The sequence below is a fragment of the Rhinolophus sinicus genome, chromosome 3, assembly GCF_057876585.1.
Source record: "Rhinolophus sinicus isolate RSI-liver-muscle chromosome 3, RSI-T2T, whole genome shotgun sequence".
In the NCBI taxonomy this organism is placed as follows: domain Eukaryota; kingdom Metazoa; phylum Chordata; class Mammalia; order Chiroptera; family Rhinolophidae; genus Rhinolophus; species Rhinolophus sinicus.
Window position 1 is genome coordinate 192,676,585 of NC_142503.1, and position 16,689 is coordinate 192,693,273.

At 38.6% G+C, this 16,689-nt stretch overlaps 1 protein-coding gene across 17 annotated transcripts in view; it reads left to right on the plus strand.

The window, feature by feature from the left end:
* The window catches only part of UNC79 (unc-79 subunit of NALCN channel complex), a 233,386-nt gene that overhangs the window by 110,383 nt on the left and 106,314 nt on the right, over window positions 1–16,689 (plus strand). For all 17 annotated transcript variants that reach the window (XM_019745590.3, XM_074327017.2, XM_019745539.3 and 14 more), the window contains 5 exons: window positions 3,387–3,577; window positions 4,163–4,286; window positions 7,055–7,195; window positions 9,320–9,541; window positions 11,503–11,730. In XM_019745590.3, coding sequence (XP_019601149.3) covers window positions 3,387–3,577; window positions 4,163–4,286; window positions 7,055–7,195; window positions 9,320–9,541; window positions 11,503–11,730 — 906 coding nt within the window. The remainder of the gene's footprint in view (window positions 1–3,386; window positions 3,578–4,162; window positions 4,287–7,054; window positions 7,196–9,319; window positions 9,542–11,502; window positions 11,731–16,689) is intronic.

Genomic DNA, 16,689 nt, shown 5'->3' on the forward strand with positions numbered 1-16,689 from the left:
TTGGAGGTTTGTTAAGGGGGTTGCTAATCAGGGCTTATCAGAAGAAAGGAATCTCTCCTATTGTAGGGCAGGAGGCACTCGTACAAACAAGGTGTCCCTTGGACTGAGAGTCAGTTATTTCCTTGGATGTTTGCACTTTAAAGAAATTATTCTCAGGTTCTTGAGAAGATGGTCTGGGTGGTAGAAGATTTACATCACAAAGAGAAAGAGAAAGGATGCAAGAGGGTTTTCAGGGCATTTTGGTCTATTAACAAGTTTTGTCTGGGACAAACAGATTCTTCTGGTAGCATCGAGCTTATATAAGCAGGCATTGTAAGAGTGGAGGGGTGGGAGAAGTGGACAAAATTACTTGTGTTGAGAGTCTGAAGTTTTTAATAGGTCCAGGTTGAGACCTTAGTTGAGAAGAGGGCTCCGAAGAGCTTGACTGGCGGCTGAGGCCAAAGACAATCACTTTTTAAGTGCAGGGCAGTCCCTTTTCCAATATCCTGCCTCTTTATAGCATCTGCAAGCATCTTGAGATGGATCCGGGAGGCTTTGGGATTGGTAAGAAGGATGGGCTTGGGAATACTTCTAGAGCCACATTATATTTTTGTAAAGACTCCCTTAATCAAAGTAAGGTAAGGACAGTTATTTTTAATTCTTCAAAGAATTAGATGGAGGTCTCAGGAATAACATTCAGGAGCTGACCTGCCATTCTATAACATTATTTTGAATTTACTTCCTTATATCTGAGAGTTGTTCAACTAAGATAGAAAATGAAAGATCCCTGTGTTCTGAGACCTGTAGATTTAGAGCTGCGTGCCTGTGCACTATTTTATAAATTGTTTGACAGTCTTTGGGATGTATTCCTTTCCTGTGAGTCCATTGTGGGGGCTAAAAAAATTAATACTTTCCCTACCACCTCTTAAATTCTTCCAGCTGGGCTAATAATTGAATTAACAGAGACAGATTAACAGGAGACAATCAAATATTTAATACATGCACATGGGGAATTTACATAAGCATGAAAATTCCAGAGACTGTGAGGCAACACCAGGTGTATATGACATTTTGGACAACAGAGAAAAGGGAGGGAATGGGGCCTTAGATTTCAGAAGTGAGAATGGGCGATTTGCAGGTGATTGAGGAAGAGCAGAACATACAAGGCAGGCCAATTCTCGCTAGGCAACCCAGAAACAATGGGACACAGGGGCTATGTACTAGCTAATAGGCCCCTGCCTGAAGCCCTCCTATTTAGCATACTCAAGCTAGATTAGGCTAACGTGAACATCCTGAGAGTTCCTTCCTGAAGCAGGTTTTTCTGTCTGAATCTCTTGGGCAGGAAACGGGAAGAGGGTCAGAGGTTCTTTCTGAGTCTTTTGTTCCTTAATAAACAGCTTAAAATCAATATCCCAAAGGCAGCTTCAGGGTGGCAAACTTTGGTGCCCTTCAACATCATTCCATGTTAGCCCAATTAAACCTCAGAGGGAAGGCTTCTGTAAGAGCTCCTGTCAGGCTCTGAATCTCAGCCTCCATGCGGGTCATTCTCAGGAGGGAAAGTGGTGGAGGGGAGTTTATGGTGGGTGTGGATTTTAATGTTTGTTCTAAATCTGCTCTCTATGCTTGAATTTTGTTAAGGGAGTATTTTAGGCTAGCTGTCATCTTTTTGGTGTGTCTCTTTGTCAATTTGATCTTCCCCTATTGGTAACAGGACACTTGTTTAGGTTGAGAACTCTGTAAAAATTCTTTTTAAATATAAAAAAAACTTTTCTAAATAAAAGGATCCATTGTCTGTCCATTAACAATTTAGGATCTCCACAGAGAAAACTGTTCCAAAACGTGACTCAGAACCGATAGGCCTTTCTGTGGCCACATTAAGTTGCATAGCCAAAGGGACCTCAGCTATGGTACCTTCCAGGATCTCATCATTATCAGTGTTAGTTCTTTTGCGTTTGGTAACTAATAACAATTCTAGAAATATAGTCATTTCTTGAAAATATCTAATCAATCATCGAGTATTTTGGCCAAGATGATACCAAATAGACAGCTGAGCTTTACGAATAAATAGAGTTGATTTGATTGTTTTGAGTAATCTGGAGTCCGAGGTATAATAATTAGACATTTCAAATCAGATTCATTTGAAATCAGGTAGTATCCCAGAAGTCTCGTGTTACATGGCAACGATTCAGGACCAGTCAATCCTTTGTTACTTTGATATGTATAATAAGAATGCAGGGTATTTATTAATTTCTAAAATCAGAATTAGAAACAGAAACTAAATTTATGATTTTCATTTTTTTCTTGCCCTGGAAAATTAATGGAGTATTTTAATTAATAAAAAATACCAGTATTTTTTATTCATGGATTCCATTAGACTTTCCTATTTTTCTTAGGGAAACTATTGTGGCAGCATATGCAGCATAGGGAAAAGAGCACTCCGTGCTGCTTTATTTTCCACAGTGAACAATCCTCAATATGCGGGGTTTGGGAGCAGGTGCCACCCTGGCATGCGGATTATTTCAAACTGAAATCAATAAAAGCCCAACAGACTCAGGAAGAGTTTTTTACTTCCCCTTTTTCTTTAAGAGATTGAGATAGAAACACCTGTGTTAGGAAGGGAGGCTTGGCATAATCACCTTAAGAATTTATACCCCAGCATCAGTCAGGAAGACCCCAAGCATGCTAGCCTCTATCTCCCTGCCCTGCTGGTGTCTGCGTTGCTTGCCATGTGTGTTCTGCTCTTCCTTAATTACCTATAGCTCGTCGGTTCTCACTTCTGAAATCTAATACCCCTTCCCACCTTCTCTCCATTGTCCAAAATGTCATATATACACCATGTTGCCTCACTGTCTGCAATTTTCATACTTATGTGAATTCCCCGTATGTATGTATTAAAATTTTGTTTTTCTCTTGTTCATCTGGTGTATGTTGTTTGAATTATTCGGCCGGCTGGAAGAACTAAAGGGGTAAGGGGACCGTTTCCCTGTCCCTGACAAGTACAAAGTGTGTAATAGTAGAAATCTGTGTTCCTCTGACGTAGTGGTATAACTGCATGTATTTGTAAAGTGTTGGTCAAACTGGAAGTAAGAATGCTCCAGTCGTGTGCTCATCCTGGTAGCAATATATCTTTGGAATTTTAATTCATGTGTGATTTGGAAACTCTGCAGTGGAATAGTGCAAATTCAGTCTGTGATTGACATTTGGAGCTATATGTAACTGTGGCTTCTTTTTTTGTAACTGATGGATTGTGAATTCTTACAGATCTCACTCTGAAGATACTTGGCCCAGGATTCAGATGTAATGAGTTGTGATCTCTCTCTGTACCCATTTCCTGTAGGAGGTCCTTGAGTACAATTGTAACACATGCATTTTGTTTTTTTCCCCTGCGGCTGTGGAACCGCCACCAGGTTGGTGGCTACTGGGATAAGTCCTGCAGCACGGTGACTCAGTTGAAGGAAGGCCTCAACCGAATCCTCTGCCTGATCCCCTACAACGTGATCAATCAGTCTGTGTGGGAGTGTATTATGCCGGAATGGCTGGAAGCCATCAGAACAGAAGTCCCAGATAACCAGTTAAAAGAATTCAGGGAAGTATTAAGGTGGGTAAGTAGTTTAATGAAGTCACCGTAATTATAATGATATTTAACTTTTATTGAGCACTTACTGTGTGCCAAGCACTGTGCTAATCATGTCATGTAATCTCATTTACTTTTTAACATCTCTATAGAGAAATTTCAAGGCCCCAAATGAAATAGTTGCTACAAATTGCGCTAAGATGGTTTGGAATTGTTCAGAAACGATTATGTTCTTGTGGAATAATAAATAGATACACCAGATTGTTTGCTCATTTTCAAACATAATTACGATTTGGGTAAAGTGGAAAAAGTACAAAGGGGAAATGTTTTGAGATGCCGGGAAGCAACCCTCATTCCTTAGAAATGCAATTCCTTCTGTTAAGCCTAATGTGAGTGGGAGTGTTATTGGTATTAACCCTGTGAATTATTTATAAGACATCTGTTCCAGTGACATACGCTATTACAGTAAAACGAAACATGCTAATAACAGTTCAGACACACAGACTAATCTGAAGTGTTTGGCTCCCCAAATAACAGAGAGTTAGAAATGCAGCCGTAGATCTTAATATGTGCCCATCGGTCATTTACTTTTGTTGCTCTGCTTTCCAGCAAAATGTTTGACATTGAGCTCTGTCCTCTACCTTTTTCAATGGAAGAGATGTTTGGCTTTATTAGTTGTCGGTTCACAGGATACCCTTCCTCTGTGCAGGAACAAGCTTTACTGTGGCTTCATGTAAGTGAATGATACTTTGGATCATTTTGGGGAATAGTTCTTATTAGCCTATGAACTTTAGATGCCCATGGAAAGGGGCGGAGAGTTAACCCAGAGTCCGTAAAGCTGTATGTTTGCTGAGGACTAGCTGTAGACTAATAACTCATATGGTAGATAAGTCTATTGCAAGTCTATGTAGCTATCATTGTGAGTTATTAATAAAAGACAAGTTTATGCAGTACTATTACTGAACACATAGTAGCTTTTGGTCCTTATGTATCCTTCCATCAATAACTGGTAAAAGTAGAATAGCTGTCCTGTGGGATTCTGATAAAGATTTTGATGTTTTCTTCGAAAGTCCTTTACTTGGAAAGGTTGAGAGCTACTGATTTAGGGAGTAGTTCATGCTGTTCACTCAGCCTGGAATGACTTTTTTTCCTGTCTCCATTAAAATCCAACTCAAAAATGATTTCATCTGTGAAATTTTCTGCTACTTCATGCCTCCATCTTCCCATCAGAATTCATTATTCCTTCCCCCAGTATTCATACAGGTTCTTGTGTGAATTCTATTTCTGTCTAATATAGTTTATTTTTGTCTCTTCTCCTGACTAGAAATGCCTTGAGGGCAGGGACCAAGTTTTTTTCATATTTTAATTTATAAGTTCCTTCATCCTTTCTTCTCAGCATCTGACACATGCTTTGAATTTAGTGAATGTTCTTAAAAGTTTTATTAAATTGAGTTGAATACCTGATATAAAGTTTGGGCAGTTTCAAAGACGGAGGACAGAATCAATGTTTAAAGCTATACATGCAGATACCGTATTTTGCCGTGTATAAAGAGCACCCATGTTTTTTTTTGGCCCAAACTTTGAGGGGGAAAAAAAACTTTCGTTTTAATTTTTTAATTCAAATTTTTATTTGTTTACCTGTTGGCACTTGTTTTTTGTATTATAAAGGAATTGTAGCATTTATTTTTTTTAACATATCATGGTACAAGAAATTTGATGTAACAAATAATTACAAAACACAAGAACAGATACACAGTACAAAAAATTTTATGTACTGGTAACAAATTTACGATATTTACGCATCCTAGAAAGCCAAGAACTCTTTGTCATTTCAAGTTCGTCGTACCGATTATCGATTATCGTGTATTCCAGGGTATTATTTTGCATGCAGCTATCGTTATTGATTTCTAGAGTTACACTTTTAACTCATAAGCATAAATAAAAGAATTAAAAACACTTGTATAGATACAGAATTAGTACTACCCATGTATAATGCGCATCCTTATTTTTCCCTCACAAATTTGGTCAAAAAAGTGCATTATACATGGCAAAGATATGGTGCCTCTCTATTTTATGGAAGAATGTGATTCCAGAAGCTTTTCAAGTTGTGAAGATGCCTTTCTGGATTCTAAACTAAGGAACAATACTTTTCACAACTGACGCAGAGTAAAGGGACTGTTTCTTAAAAAGTCTCCTTTGGGACCTAAATTTTAACTTTTCATGCCCAGGTAGATCTCAGTAAGATACATTTTCGTTTTAGGAAAGCCAGTTCTTCTACAGATGGCTAGATGTTACCCAGTTTTCCACCCTTTAAGCTATGCCATCTGGGGTTGAGCAGACAGCGCTGTAAACCTGTGTCCCCACCATGGTTAAAACAATTACAGTTTACTTGTTTTATGGACTGGGCTTTGACACAGTTTTGAAGACAGGGTGCTTGAAGGAGTTTTTAAGCCACCGGTCTAACCATTTGGCAAATAGAGTGAACGATATACTGATTGGAGTAGATTCATTCATTCATTCATTGTGGGAACATTTATAGCGTTCCCCTGTGCCAGTCACTGTAGTGGGCACTGGGAAACAAATGGGATAAGAAATGGTCCTTTCCTCATACTCCCTCTCTAAAAGGAACTCACAGTGGGAGAGATAGTATCAAATAATCAAATATAATGCAAAGTGATAATTGCTGTAATGAAGGTACCGTGTTTCCCCGAAAATAAGACCTAGCCGGGCAATCAGCTCTAATGCATCTTTTGGAGCAAAAGTTAATATAAGACCTGGTCTTATTTTACTATAATATAAGACCTGGTATAATATAATATTATATAATATAATATAGTATAGTATAGTACAATATAATGTAATATAATATAATATAATATAATATAATATAATATAATATACCAGGTCTTATATTAATTTTTGCTCCAAAAGACGCATTAGAGCTCATTGTCCGGCTAGGTCTTATTTTCAGGGGAAACACGTTATGCACAAAGTTCTAAGAAAACAGAGAAGAGGGGTGGATTAATTCTGTCTGAAAGAAGGAGGCATCTATTTCCAGAAAATTCATTACAGATAAGGTAACTTCATTTTGGCAGAAGGATACCTGAGCTTGTAGCAGAGAGCAAGATGGGATGGGGCGTTCAGATGAGGGTGGGGAGGGACTGGAGGGAGAGTCCTTACAGATTATACTCGCCCAGGAGAAAGGTGATGAGCTAAGGCTCTAGTAGTGGTGTGAAAAGGATGAGAGAGCAGCAAGAGGTATTTTGAAGTTTTAATAGAAATAACATGGTGATTTATTGGCTGTGGGGACTGGGGGAAAAGGGAAGAGTCAATGATAATACTGGTTTTCTTAGTACAAACAGTCGAGGATGGTTGCTGATAGAGTTGATGGAAGGCTGAATGTTCTATGTTCAATAGTTCACTTTGGAAAAAAATGCTAAATGTCATCTTTCTGAGTTTTAAAGTTTATATTTTGGGGGGATATATGCCTTTTTTCCCCAGGTATTATCGGAGTTAGACATCATGGTTCCACTTCAACTGTTAATAAGTATGTTTTCTGATGGAGTTAATTCTGTCAAAGAACTGGCAAATCAAAGAAAATCAAGAGTCAATGAATTGGCAGGGAACCTTGCAGCTCGAAGGGTAATTATTGCCACAACTGTTTCTGTCTTACTTATTAAGATTTTGTCAATTATATTGAGCCTAAAAGTAGTATCCTAGTAAACTCTGAAAATGCTTTTTTCATCCCATCTCACTCGGGAACCTTTTAATAAACACATTAAAAAATAGAAATAGTTAATCTAAGATGTTTGTATAGTCGGTAACTAATAAGTTGAGTTTTCATTTTCCTTTGAGTTTTTCTCCTACAAATACCTATTAGCTATCTCTCACCCTTATGAGAGCGAAAAAAAAAAAAAGAAAAAAAGAAAAGAAAAAAGCTTTTTGGGTACTATTTCTTTTTTCTTTTCTTTTTTTGGTGGGGTGGGTCGGGGGAGATCTCCTGGCAAATAATTCTTTACCAGCTCTTGGGAGGAGCACTGCTGCACTTTGAGGATGAGGAGTTTGAATTTTTTTTTTCTATTGTGCTTTGGGAAGATCTGATCAACTGGTGACTATGAGTAATATTGTCTGTCACTGTGAATCAACTGAGCCCATTTTATTACCCGCTTTGTACCTTTGTGGATGAGAAAAGCCAATATAGTCTGGTCCAAATTCTTGATAATTTTTCTCTGGCAGACCCGCTGGAGTGTCTGTTGACAAACTGGCATTCCCAGGCCATGATCCGTTCTGGAGAGGCTGACTTTCCTTTGATGATCTGTGAGGCCTGTTCTCAGCTCTTTCCTTGTTAAGCCTCTCCAGTCCATTTCCCCCACTGTATACCACAGGCCCCCAGTCCTTCTACCTGTTATCTAGGGATTCGAACATATAACATAATCATGGAATCATAGTTTGTATTCAGTGCTTTCACAAAAAAATCTGCCTAATTGGAACCAGCTGCTGAACGTTTGTATTTTGTTTCTTCTGTAACCTTTAATATTACATTACTGGGTTAGCACTTTCTACTGTGCAATATATTCACAATTGATATCACAAAATTGTGTGAGGCAGTTGGGGCAGAACTCATTATCCTCATTGTACAACTGCTTCATCGGAGGTGCAGTGAACCGAAGCGATTTGCCATTAGGTAACAATCGAGATCCAAGTATTCTGAGTCCTGATGGGGTGCTCTTCTTTATTTTAAATGTGGTGTTCACGGAGCTTGCTGCTTATTAAAGAGATCTGAAGAGAGAAAATATGATTTGAGAGTGATATACAGGTGTATCAATCAGGGCCCTGCCTCAGAATTTATCCCAGATGGTTCAGGTGAAGAGACTTTGCTGGAGACGCTGCCTATAGAATTACGGGAAAGGTTAAGGGAGTAAAAGGGCTAGTGAGGCTCCCAGAGGCCAGAAACTGTTCACTAGGAAACCATTATACCCCTAGGGCTGTAGAAACAAGGGGAAGAGTTCTTTGGAGCCTACTGGCAGCCAAAATCATAAGGAAGGGCTGTCTAGAGGAGCTATAGGGTGATGGAGAGACTGCAGCATCAAAACAGGCAGGGGGTGGGGAGAAATAGTCCTACCTCTCTGTCCTCCAGTTTCACAGCTTCTGCTGGTGCCTCCCATTGACTGAGCACAACTGGAAGCCAGCCAGCGAGAGAGCCAGGAGAGACTCAGGGCATCCTTGGGCGTAGAGCAGGGCAGAGAGGGCCTGGGCGGGGTGGGGGGCGGGTTGGGTTGGCAAATGGCGAATAACCATTTTGACATATATTGTTTTCCCATGATAGTTTAATAATTATGATACCCACAGGCCATTTTTCTTTAACCAGCCATGCCATTCTGTGCTTACGATTCTAAAACAGACCTTGCAATGTTTTACTTTCATAAGTTCTGATTTTTCAGGTTATGGTGTTAAGTAGATGCAGACAATTTAGTTTAATTGGAAATGTTTGACAGGATGAAAAATAACATGACAAAGACAGCTGCCTTCATTCTTCCGGGAGCTGATGTTTTATTCAACTGACAGCTAGACAGGAAGTTTGGATAATTTTATTTCTGATGTTTATATTTTGAGAGGATCCATAGTATTTGGAAGTACTAATGCTATTGGCTGAGAAAGGAAATCGGGTCACAGCCGGAAATGCCTTCCACAGAGTCCCCAGATATTTTCCACAGCCATTTGAGCCGCTGCAAGTTCACTTACATGTGTCGATATTCTTTCCTCTAGGTGAGTGTGGCCTCCGATCCTGGTCGACGAGCTCAGCACAATATGCTGAGTCCATTTCATAGTCCTTTTCAGAGTCCATTCCGGAGTCCTATGCGTAGTCCATTTCGTAGCCCTTTCAAGAATTTTGGACACCAAGGAGGAAGGACTATTGACTTTGACTGTGAAGATGATGAAATGAATCTAAATTGTTTCATCCTCATGTTTGATCTTCTCCTGAAGCAGGTAGCTGAAGCATGAGCTTCTCTTAGTTTGGAGGTCAAGGACGAGGAAAGCATTACATAATGGGTTGTTTTTTTTTCCCCCTGTGTTGGGCATCTTCACACTTTCTGAAATGATATAGCATTACGCAAGACATTTTGCAGACTCCTTTGGGGATTTCCTAAAGAGCCTGAAAAATACAGGAATATCTGCAATGATGTTGACATCTGAGAATTGATATGAATTTTAGAAACATCCCAGCATCATTAGATTTGATTCTGTTGAACAAATTTGGTGAACAAACTGAGTAATGCTATTGTTGGGAAGAACAAGGTACAACTCTGTAGTAATTTTAATATATTTTATAAATTGATATTTGAAGGTAATTTAAAAAGAGAAGTTTAAAAGGTTTGGTCAGGAGAGCATTTCTTCTTAACTTTTTATTTCAAAATAATTTCAGACTTGCAGAAATATTGCAAGAATAGTACAAAGCTTTCCCATATACTTCTCCCCCAAATTCTTCAGATGTTAACATTCACCTCTTTCTCTCTCAATCTGTAGGTGTATGTATGAATTGTATAATTTTTTAATGAACCATTTGAGAGTCAGTTGCAAGCATGATGTCCCTTTATCCTTAAAACTTCAGAGTGCATTTTCTAAAAAATAAAGACATTCACTTACATAATCAAGTACCGTTATCAAAATCAGGAAATTAATGTTGTTATAATACTATATCTAACTAACAGAAATTATTCATTTTTAAAATTGATACAATAATCATCTTTATAGTGAAAGAAAAAAAATTGTTTTTTTATTGAGGACATGATCCAACATCACTTATTCCAATGATTTCTCCTGCCTCATCAGTCTTCCTAATCCAGACAGTTCTTCAGTCTTTGTTTATCTTTCATGTTCTTGACATTTTTTAAAGAGTATAGTCTTGTTATCTTGTAGAATGCCCCTCAATTTGAGTCTCATGTTTCCTTATGAATTGATTTGGGTTAAGCGTTTTTGGCAGTAATACCACAGATGTCATGTTATGTCCTTTTCAGTGTATCATATCAGGAGGCACATGACTTGATAATGTCCCCTTACTGGTGGTGATGACTTGATTAAGGTGGTTTCTCTACTACAAAGTCACTATTTTCCCCTTTGTAATTAATAAGTAACTTTCAAGGAGACACTTTAAGACTATGAGATTTCCTGTTTCTCATCAGACTTTCACCTACTAGTTTAGCATGCATGGATGATTCATGCTGGAATCAATTATTACTACGACCATTACCAAATGATAATATTCTAATCTCCATTATTTCTTTTCATTTATTAGCTGGCATTCTACTGAAGGAACAGTTTTCTCTCCCACTTAAATATTTATTTGTTTATCTCTTTATACCTACATATACGCATGAATTCTTATTTTATTCAGTGGGTTAACATCTGTTACTATGATTATTTGTTATGATGGTTATATCTGTCCCATATTTGGGCAGTAGGAGCTGGCTCCTTTGTTCTTTTGACACGTTCCCATCATTTTTTGAACACTTCCTTAATTTCTGGCATGACAGGATGTTCCAGGCTGATTTTATAGTTTCCTAGCCCTAACTCTGAAATCAGCCATTTTTCTAAGGATCCTGGTTCCGTTTGGTGAATAATGGTACTTACGAATCAAGATCCGGACATTGGGTGAGGAGCAGCATTTTTAAAATGTCTAAAATCTCACAGTGATAAGTTTAAAAAACAGCTCCCTTTAGATGTCATACATGATTTCAAAAATAATTCCCTTCAGTTTGTTTTGTATTTATATTCTTTTTAGAAGAATCCATGGAAATCAATGTATATTCATCGTCTATAAGCCTTGTTGTCTTTAAATAATTTAATATTGTTGTCATCTCATGAAAATTATCCCCAATTAGTGTGCCAGTGGAATAGTGATCAAAAGGACCAAACTCCTTCTTTTTTGGTCTTTTTTTGGTGTCTTTCAGATGGAGTTACAAGATGATGGGATCACGATGGGTTTAGAGCACAGCTTATCAAAGGACATTATTTCCATTATAAACAATGTCTTCCAAGCCCCCTGGGGGGGCTCCCACACCTGCCAGAAGGACGAAAAAGCAATTGAGTGTAACTTATGTCAGTCTAGTATTCTCTGCTATCAGCTTGCTTGTGAGCTCCTGGAGAGACTGGCTCCTAAAGAAGAAAGCCGGCTGGTGGTAAGCAGTTGAAGAAATGAGATGGCCCATGTCTAATGGTAATAAAGACTGCAGTGGCTGGGAAATGGAGTCTTTCTCTAGTAATATCTTATGCTCCATGCTGGGCTATATGTGAGACTGTGTTAAAAGAAAGTTTTCCTGTTTCTCCTGCCAACTCAGGCTCCTGGCAAGGAATGTGAGAGGGAGCTATATTAAACAGAATTTTTGAGTTAGAATTCTTGAGTCTTGAGTTAGGGTGGTAGCACACCAATTCATACAATTTTCATAAATAGAAAGCATTACTGGTATTCTTGAAATAACTTTTATCACAAAGTTATAAAGTTTAGAAAACAGTGAATATGACAAAATATACATGTCAAATATTGAATAAATAGATTGGCTATGGACACTGAGAATTACTAGGTTACCCAGTTTGTAAAACCCATTAACTTCATCAACAGCCAATGAAAATCTTCATTTCATTTTCTGCTTTCTAAGAAAATTGTTTAAATAAACAGGTAATGTATGACATATACTAGGTGTGCCAAAAAATGTATACAAGTGGACACTTTGGTCAGCGTTGCTCAAGCAGTAGTTCACCGTAATCAGTAGTGTCTGGACACTGATGGTAACCACTTTGAGCATCTCTTGTAATTGCAGAAGTCAAATGTGACTTGTATTCATCTTTTGTTATCATTATATATTGAGTATTACATTTGTAATAGTTTTTTTTCCTCAAAATGTGTATCCTTTTTTTTGGCACCCTCTATATTAACTGCTCCATACAATAGTTAGCTCCCATTTAGCTTACTTTCCATCTAAGTCACACACGTCACCAAAATACCTTCATCCATCATAGATATGATGGCTATGTACCTGAATTATTTGAGCCATTGTTCTCCATCTTCTCTTTTTCTTCCTTTCCCCTAATGTTTGTCGAGGTAGAAAATGACTTAAAATTGTTTCTTGAGGTATAGCATACATGCAGTAAAGTGTTTCTTCAGTTTTTAAACACCTTTCAGCCCACTTAACTCGTTAGTCCTACCTGTCGCAAAATGACATCCCTGTAGTATGGCCTTTTAACGTTGTCATTGGGTACTGACTATAAAACAGTCACAGTAATAGATGATGTGAAAACAAATTAAAACCAAGAAGCTTAGAGTCTACTCAGGAAGATGTTTAAGTAAATGGAAAACCATAAGGCAGAGTGATGGGCATTATGAGAGAGGGATGAACCAGGTAGCTATGGGAGTACAGAGAAGAGACAACAAATCTAGCTTGGAGGTAACAGGGATCCAGAAGGTCTTCCCGGAACAGATGGTTTCTGAGCTTGTATTTGAAGGAGGAGTGGACTTAATGAAATGAAGGCAGTGGGAGAGCAGGACTTTTGAGACCCAGAAAACTCTCTGTTTAAATGGTATAGAGAAAAGGAGGGAATGCTATGCCCAGGAAACTGCAAGTTTGCTGGAGCAGTGAAGAGAATGGGAAAGTAGTGAAAACTGAGTGGAGAAAAACAGACTCAGTTTTGTATTCTCATTGATTAAAGGCCGTGTCTACCAAACTAAGAAGTTTGGATTTTTGTCTTGGCAACAGTGGGGGAATCCTGAAGAATTTTAATCAGGGTAGTGATACAATTTGATGAATTTGAGAAATTCATCCTGTGAGTGGAAGAGAGATTGGTGGATTTGGACACTGGGGACAGGAAATCTAGTCAGAAGGTTGGTGTGGCCACTCGGGGAAGCACATAGGGGAGCCTGAACTAATGCATTGGTGGTTATGAAGAGGAGGGTAGCCTGGCAGATTTTTTAGGAAAGAATCAGCAGCACTTGTTTCGTTGGTGTTTAGGAATGGAAAAGTTGAGGACAAATCCGTGTTTTCTGTCTTCAGAGATGCCAGTGTTGCCATTTCCAGAGATTGTTACTGAAGTAGGGGAAGTGATTTTGTTTGGCAGGAGTGGGGTATGATGCTGTCACATTCACACACAGTGGATTGAAAAGCCTTTTAGATGTGGGGATGCCACATCCATCAGATATGTGGATCTGGTTCTTAAGAGAGATCGGAAGATGATAAAAGTTTGGAGTCACCAGCATATTGTGGTAGGAGGTGTGGAATGAGAAAGGAAAAGAACTAACGCTAGAATCTTGGGAAAGACCAACGCTTAAGAGGGAAAACGGGGAGAGAAGACCAGAAGTAAACTGAGAAGAGGTCAGGGTCACAAGAGAAAAACTGAGGGAGAGCAATGACTCCGAAAGCAAGGCAGAAGATAGTTTAGGAAAGGAGGGGACAGTTGATCATGTAAAGAGAAGAGAGGAAAAACGCAAGAGTGCAATGTGTCCCGGGAATTCTGAAATCAGGGGTGCCTCATGCCCCGTGGGCATGGTAGTAACCATGGATTATCGCAGTTGGTGGTTTAAGAAGAGTATCAGCTGAAGAAGTGGCTACATGGACGCAGACTTCTCTTCCAGGAAGGGAAGGAGAGTGTGAGGAGGATGTCCTGAGCCCCTGCCTGTCCCTAGCACGCTGTCTATATTGTGTCAGTTTTCACAACACCAACCCATGACACAAGGACGAACAAGCATAAATGTGGAGAAACGGGGCCATCGAAAGAATCCCCCATGTCCATCGTGCTCTTGACATTTGTTGTGTGCTTAAAATACTGGATTTGGAGGTGAAGCTAGAGGATTCGGGTTTCCTCTCTCAAAGTTTTATGGGAGAGATGTCCATCAATGAAGAGGGCTGTGTCTTAGAACACGTGGTCTCCACTGCATGCAGCAGCCACTTTGGTTCTCCTCCTGGGACAGGTGGAGGACAAGGACATGCAGGATGGGCTAGCAGGAGGCTTAGGCTAGTCATCAAGACCGGTGACACCAGTCCCTGCTGCCTGGAAGATGATGCCAGAAGCACGGGTTACTGGCTGTTTGCGGAAGAGTCACTCTGCAGCAGGAAACCACCATATTGGGTGTTATGAAACTCAGTTCATAATATGATTTAGTGTTTTGTTCCTGGTGACCTAGGAACAGGGTGAGCCTCAACAAAACTTGGATACCCAGAGCCCTCCCAACCACCATTTTCGTGCTTGTTTCTTTCTTCCTGGTGTCCTTCTTATATGCCATCAATCTTTATCCCCTCCTTGCTTTGAGCTGGATGTCAAATCATTCTTTTTTTATTTTTATTTTTTAATTAAAGTTTATTGGGGTGACAATTTTTAGTAAAGTTACATAGATTTCAGGTGTACAATTCTGTAATACATTATCTATATCTCACATTGTGTGTTCACCACCCAGAGTCAGTTCTCTATCACCCTATATTAGAGCCCTTTTACCCTCTTCTAGAGCCCCCCCTTACCCTCTGGTAACCCCTAAACTATTGTCTATGTCTATGAGTTTTTGTTCCTTCATTTGTTTGTCTTGTTCTTTTGTTGTTTTCAGTTTTATATATCACATATCAGTGAAATCATATGGTTCTCTACTTTTTCTATCTGACTTATTTCGCTTAGCATTATAATCTCAGGATCCTTCCATGTTGTCACAAATGGCACTGTTTCATCTTTTCTTATGGCTGAATAGTATTCCATTGAGTATATATACCACAACTTCTTTATCCATTCATCTATCGAAGGACATTTTGGTTGTTTCTATGTCTTGGCCAACGTAAATAAAGCTTCAGTGAACATTGAAACACATATGTCTTTATGGATAAATGTTTTCAGATTTTTTGGGTAGATACCCAGGAGAGGGCTTGCTGGGTCATATGGTAATTCTATTCTTAATTTTTTGAGGAACTTCCACACTGCCTTTCATAGTGGCTACACCAATCTGTATTCCCACCATCAAATAATTCTTGAAACAATGTTTGCTGGTTAAAGTGTTAGCTAGAAGAGGATAATTTTAAAAGAGGATATTTGAAGGTGGAACTTGAAGGAGGAAAAAAGCTGAAATAGGATAGCTAGAGATAGATATTTTAAATGGTCATATCTAGTTTTTTTTCTCTCTCTTTAATCTTCTTCACCCACTTTTGCAGCTTGCTTTATATTTATACAAATATAACATATATGAATATATATGTAGCATTAAGTATATTCATGTTGTGCCATCCATCTCCAGAACTTGCAAAACTGGAACTCTGTACCCATTAAACAATAAATTCCTGTTCCCCTCTCCCTTTAGTGCCTGGAAACCACCATCTTATCTGTTTCTATGTGTTTGACTACTGTAGCTCTCTCATATAATACAATATTTATCCTTTTAGTGAGTGGCTTATTTCACTCAGCATAATAGCCTAAAGCTTCGTCTATGTTGTAGCATGAATCAGAATTTCTTTCCTTTTCAAGGCTGAAGACTATTCCATTGTGTGTGTGTATGTGTGTGTGTGCATACAATGGAATATATATATTCCATTGTGTGTGTGTGTATATATATATATGTGTGTGTATATATATATATATATATATATATATCCAAAAATGTATACAGATTTTAAGAAAGGAAAACTGTATTAAAATTGTAATACTCAATATGTACCGATAACAGAAGATGACTACAAGTCACGTTTGACTTCTGTAATTACAAGAGGTGCTCAAAGTGGTTACCTTCAGTCTCCAGACACTTCTGATTATGGTGAATTACTGCTTAAGCAACGTTGACCGAAGTGTCCACTTGTATACTTTTTTTGGCACCCTTGGCACATTTTGTCCTTCTGTTCATCTATTGGTGGACACTTGTGTTTCCATACCTAACTCTCATTAACTCATATGTTATAGCAATTTCTTACTCCTAATAATTTGACTTCTCCAGACAACTGGTATGTGCATCTTAAAATATTGCTGTGAACCCTTTACTATTCCCTGCTAATTAAGCAGTTGTTGAACAAAATGTGCATGAATTGGAGTCACTTGGTGAGTGGGACATGATCACAGGGATTAAAGCAAAAAGGGGCAAGCAGGTCTCAGAAGATTTAACAATGTTGTTGAGATTTTTTTCC